The following is a 6,000-nucleotide window of genomic DNA, read 5'->3' as shown; positions in this document are numbered from 1 at the left end:
CTTCTGTTCTTTTCTTTTCAGGAACCAAAAAAAAAAAAAATCTGTTCGTCTGTTTTCAGGAACATTGCCCATTCTTTCTGAAAGCCAGAATTGTGAGAGGTCTTCATTCCCAAACTGACATTAGAGAATCTTGACATGCTCCAGGCAAATATTTTTAAAGATCTATATTGAAGTTGGGAGGACTTTGGCCTAGAGGGAAAAGGACACATGGTTTTCCTCGGCTGGAGAAGATTGCTACACTTTTGTGGTAGGACCAGCCTTAGAAAAGACTTGAAGCAGAAACAGAGAGGCTGTTTGGTTTGGAGGTGCTACCGTGGAGGAACTTCAGGAAGACATATAGATCCTGAGCTGAGAATGTTTCTAGAGCAGAATACTGAAATCATTGACAGTGGGAACCTGACCCCAGAAATAAGATTACGTCTTCTGACCCCTAATTGCAGGTTTTGGCATGATAAAGCTGCTTTGTGGCCCTATGGGGAGCCCTATTGGGCAATGTACTGGCCAGGAGGCCAAGGATTATCCAGGTACAGAACACCAGAAGACTGAGATTTACCTGCTGTGCAATCAGTTTAATAGGAAGCTGATTAAATGATGCTATAATAGCATGCTAAAGCATAGTATAGGGACTTGGTGGCTAAGACGCTGAGCTTGTCAATCGAAAGGTTGGCAGTTCAGTGGTTCGAATCCCTAGTGCCACATATTAGGGTGAGCTCCCGTTACTTATTCCAACTTCTGCCAACCTAGAAGTTCGAAAGCACGTAAAAAATGCAAGTAGAAAAATAGGGACCACCTTTGGTGGGAAGGTAACAGAGTTCCATGCGCCTTTGCCATTTAGTCATGCCATATGACCACGGAGACGTCTTTGGACAGTGCTGGCTCTTCAGCTTTGAAACAGAGATGAGCACCGTCCCTAGAGTTGGGAATGACTAGCACATATGTGCGAGGGGAACCTTTACTTTTACCTAAAGCATAGTAAAAACAGAACTCACCTGATTTCCCCTAACATTATTATTATAAAGCCTGAAGCGTATTAATATATAACAGGTTCCTTATCCCAAGTCACATAGGACTTTGTTTCTCAGTTCTACTGATACCCTGAATGAGTTTTTTTCAAATAAATTGCCCTTCAGTTTGTCATCTGAAACAGTTCTCAATAATGATCATGTTGAGTGGAGAATTCTGTGAGTTGAAGTCCATCCATTGGGAAGATATCCAAATTGAGAGAGGTGAACTGAGCAATAAACTCACTACCTGTTGGATTTGCATACCACACTAAGATACAGATGAAGGTGATGCAAACCCAGCCTAAATGTCATAATCAATACTGGAATGGTGTCCCAAATACGGACTGGTTGCCAGTGGTATTAGATTAACAAAGAAACTATATGCTATCTATCATTGCCCCTAGTTATTAAATTAGCTACAGCATTGTGGACTGTTGAGGTTTCCAGGTACTTTTCGTAGGCCACCTGTTACATTGTTCAAATAAATTGAATTTATTGCATAAATCATTGTGCTGGATTATGATATCTTCTGGAGCAGTTGAGCCCTTTTGAAATCATACATCCAGGTTAAGGAGTGGATTTGGAAGTATAAGTCTTCAGAGACAATATAGCTACATCAATACTAGGCTTAATGCCTGTTTCAATAATTGTGAGAATGACAATCTCAGAATTGGTGCCTACAAATCTCGGAATGAAATAGAAGCAAATAAAGAAAGTAAAGTCTTGAAAGATTTTGATAATCTCATGTCACGTCACAAGATCTTGGGTTGAGTTTGTCAAATTCTTTCTTTCAATTTTTCAGTCCTGAGGTTCTAAATTTCTACCCCTTTTATGAATGCCATAATTGGGGTTTTTTTTCCCCTATTCCCAGAACCATTAGGAAACTTTAATTGGTGCTGGCTAGCTTCATGCTCTTGTGTTACTTGAAAGTACAATGTTTTTCTAAACAAAGAAAGTCCTGTGTAGTTGCTGGTTAATCTAATAAATAGCAATAGCAATAGCATTTAGACTTGTATACCGCTTCACAGTGCTTTACAGCCCTCTCTAAGCGGTTTACAGAGTCAGCATATTGTCCCCAACAATACGTCATCCATCTGTTACTTTCAGTTCCTTATTTCTTACGGTTTCATCCTTCTAGTTCCAAATGTACTCATGAAACTGCCTATTTTGCAAAATCGTATTGCACAAATTGCAGCTGCTTATGGTAGCAAAATTACAAATAGTTCTTTTACATTATGAAATCATCCTAGCTGAAGACTTCGGCTCATGTCTCTATCCTGGGGCCTGCTATCATCCACATAGGCCTTATTAAATCTAATAGATCAATAGGCTATATTTTCGTTTCCCACAACTCCTTTTACAGGGTTTTCTTTTTTTACAATTTCTCTATTTTTACATATGTATTCTACACCTGGTCTTTGCTTTTACTTATATTGACCACCAGATGGCAGTATGTGACCAGTTTTGTCCTGTTTAGGATTTACAAGCTGAACCCAGTTAATACTGCCCCTGGTGATCGTTGTAGGTAAAGCACCACACCACAATAGTTTTTGTTTTGAATATCTCAGAGAATCATGAATTTGGAAAAGAGGTGACTTTGCACCTCCTGCCCAGGATAGAGGTACTGAGACCATCTCAGTGAAATTGCTGTCCAACCTTAGTTTGAAAACTTCCACCATGGAAGCACCCATTCCTCCAGGAAGCAGGCTTAAGTAGCTTCACAAGCTTAGGAAATTGTTGCCTTTCAATTTGTGTTTCAGCCATGAAATCCACTCCACTCTTGGGTATTATACAAAATAAATCCACATCCTTTTCTCTGTGACATTTAAACAACGGAAGTTGACTATTGTTTCTTGTTGTGGCCATCTTTTTTTTTTAGATTAAATGTATTTTAGTTCCTTTAACTGTTTTTCACATGATTCAGTTTTTTAGCCCCTCATCATCTTTGTTAGTCTTCACTCTTTCCAATTCCTCAGTGTCTTTCTTGTATTATATTGACCAGAACGACACCCAGTATCCTGGGTATATTGAGATGACCACTGTAGTATTTCCTGTTATGTTAATTAGTTGTGTTGATACAGCTCAAGCTTTTATTGGCTGTAAGCCTAGCTTTTGTGGCATAGTTTCTGAGGTAGCACAATTCATGGAAGCAAATCAATTATTTATTTATTAAGTAATAATTAAAATAAATATGGCTTAATACACTATCTTTATAATATATTAAGACATCCTTCCACTTATGAATTCCAGAGGTGGCCTTCATGGTCCCTTAGCATTAATCAAGCTCCTGAATTTTCAGTGATATCCAAAGGATGAAAAGCTCATTCTCTTGAAGTTCAGCTTGATGTGTGGTTTGTAAAAATAAAAATTTGTAACAAACATAATTTCTCTTGGTCACTCTCATACAATTTCAACATAGTTGATGATGAAGCACTTTGGTATTAAAAGATGAAGTTTTTAGCATTTTGCTGATAGATGTAAACTTCAGATCAAATTTGAGTTAAGGCGTTTTGAAATGAGCTGATTCCGTAATAGACTTTGCAAGATTGATTTTTTTATTTTTACTATTCTTCATTTTCAGATACCTTCTTGATAATCCAAAAGTGGTCCAGACGAAGAAAGTTCTGGATCTAGGAAGTGGTTGTGGAGCAACAGCTATTGCAGCTACACTAAGTGGAGCATCACAAGTTGTTGCAAATGATATTGACCCTGGTAAGCTATTTTCTACCAAATGTAGGACAAGCTAAGTTCATTAGGGTAAACCTACAGGGTCAAGCATGTTTTGAAATCCAAAGGTCTACATAGATATACACATAATGGTAACTCAGGATTCTTAAACTATGGTTTGTTCAACAAGCTCACACATAATAGAATTATAATCACAATGGGAAGTGGGTAAAAAGAAAAAAGAGACAGTGCTGAGTTATGATGGAATTCATATCTCAAACCAAGCTAACAGGCTATATGATGGTTTAATTTTATACGTCATACGTGCCTTTAAAATAGGAGAGCAGCGCCAAATCTCCTTCAGCAAATATGTATTTTTTTGACTCTCATATGGAAATAGTACTAGAAATGCTGGTGTCTGTACCTGGCAGGTTCTGGAATGAAGTAGTGTTTTTCAACCTTGGCAGCTTTTAAGGATTTCAGCTCCCAGCTGGTTGGGGAATTCTGGAAATTGAAGCCCACACATCTTAAAGTTACCAAGATTGAAAAACACGGATATAAAGAAGGCTTTCAAATACCTAATTCTCCCATCTGGAGATACTTGAGGCCAATGGAACTATGGTGTCCTCCATAGGAAACCTATCATTTGGTCTTATTTTGAAGTCTTGCATTTAAAAATGATAATCGGAGACAGCAGTGTTATATGTAGAATGCATTTTATTTAATGAGAATGAAGTGGGAACGCAAGCGGCAAGCATATTTTTTACTAGGAACTAGAACATTAGCTTGCATCAGATTTTCTCCAGGAAATGTAACCTAAAATTTACATTTTGCAAGGTTACATCAAAATGTCAAGTCAAAATTTTCAGCTCTTTCCTGTACCCTTCCTACAGCAGTTGAAAAAGAAAAAACATTATACCCAATGTTTTAATTGTACAAAGTTAATTGTTAATTTGGGATTTTGAGAGAAATAATGTTGACATTGATCTTTTATTTTCTTGGTACCTCAGTTGCAGCTGCTGCCATGGTGCTTAACTGTGAACTGAACAACATAGATCCCATCCCTGTCTTAACAGAGAACCTGATTGGTACAGATATAGGCAAGTGGGACCTTATTGTCATAGGGGACATGTTTTACAGTGAAGAACTTGCAGACAGCCTCTCTGAATGGTTGAAGAAGTGCATCCAGGATGATAAGACTGAACTGCTGATCGGGGATCCTGGCAGACCCTATTTTGTGACCAACCAAATTCAGAGAATGTTGCACAAAGTTAGTGAATATGCTCTCCCTAAATCATCACCGGAAGAATACAATGGTTCAATCAAAACTATTATCTGGAATTATCAGCCTTAATTTTTCAGAAGTCTTGGAAGTATTAAATCAGTTGATGTTACTTTGAATCTCTTGAATTCCAGTTCTCATACATTGAAATTTTAGCCTCTATCACTATGTATATTCCAATGTGTTTAGAACACTTTATTTGCAGCCAGTAAGAGACAACAGTATGAAAAACTTTGCCTGTGGTTGAAAATGCATTATTGAAAAAATATACACAATACTGCTTATGCGAATTAAAATAAATTTTATTTGTAGAGAGTGGCCTATCAACAGCAGTTTTATATCTAATGAAACTCCTGAATTCAGGCACTATACCTGATAGCTAGTTGTTGGTCCTGGGTAGTCAGTGGATGACCCATCTAAGAAGGGGGGGAAACCTTGGGACAGTTTGCTATATTTTGATCTCCGGAACATTGTCTTCTTTTGATACTATTCTATAATACACGCCTCTATGAGAATAAATGTTTGATCTTCGATTGTTGGTTTTTATCTATCATGTCTGGTCAACCACTCTAGCACATATTTGATGTAACATCCTGGTCTGAAATGGAATATCATCTTATCCATTCTGGCATGACTTTGTTGTTACTCATGTTTGCAAACGAGTGGATCTTTCTGTCTTGACTTCTATTAAGCTAATTATTGTACAGAAGCAATTGCTGAATATGTTCACAAAGACTGCTTTCTGTTTCAACACAACTATTCACAAAGGTTGATCAAACGTTGCATTTTCTATGTTTCGTCTCACTTTACTCCACGTACTGCCCTAAAGAGTGCTGGGTGGGAATTCTTAAAAGTCGTGCTACATTATTTGATTAGGAAGCATGTCAAAATCCCAATTCAACAATAATTAGTAGTAATGCATGATAAAGGGAAAAAGTAGAAGATTACTATATCTATCTAGAGAATGTCAAAATCCATACTGGTCAATATTTTTCTTACTACTAAAGACTATGATAATATCTTAGTGGGATATTTTCCAAAAAGTAT

General features: G+C 37.3%; 1 protein-coding gene across 1 annotated transcript; it reads left to right on the top strand.

Moving 5' to 3' along the window:
- Window positions 1–202: 202 nt before the first annotated feature.
- On the top strand, window positions 203–5,268 carry ETFBKMT (electron transfer flavoprotein subunit beta lysine methyltransferase). Its single transcript, XM_070947387.1, has 3 exons — window positions 203–524; window positions 3,586–3,716; window positions 4,682–5,268. Exons 1-3 carry the CDS (start codon window positions 208–210, stop codon window positions 5,023–5,025), a joined length of 792 nt encoding a protein of 263 aa, XP_070803488.1. The 5' UTR covers window positions 203–207; the 3' UTR covers window positions 5,026–5,268.
- The last annotated feature ends 732 nt before the right edge of the window (window positions 5,269–6,000 follow it).

The sequence above is a fragment of the Pituophis catenifer genome, unplaced genomic scaffold (genome assembly GCF_029215685.1).
Source record: "Pituophis catenifer annectens isolate HBS135680 unplaced genomic scaffold, rPitCat1.0.hap2 SCAF_7, whole genome shotgun sequence".
In the NCBI taxonomy this organism is placed as follows: Eukaryota; Metazoa; Chordata; class Lepidosauria; order Squamata; family Colubridae; genus Pituophis; species Pituophis catenifer.
This window is presented reverse-complemented; position numbering and strand designations above follow the sequence as displayed.

Excerpts from the sequence above, each read along its gene's own strand:
- ETFBKMT (XM_070947387.1), top strand. The coding sequence starts at position 208 with ATGGTTTTCCTCGGCTGGAGAAGATTGCTACACTTTTGTGGTAGGACC. Across the intron at positions 525-3,585 it reads GGAGGCCAAGGATTATCCAG|ATACCTTCTTGATAATCCAA; the intron begins GTACAGAACACC and ends CTTCATTTTCAG. Across the intron at positions 3,717-4,681 it reads TGCAAATGATATTGACCCTG|TTGCAGCTGCTGCCATGGTG; the intron begins GTAAGCTATTTT and ends TTGGTACCTCAG.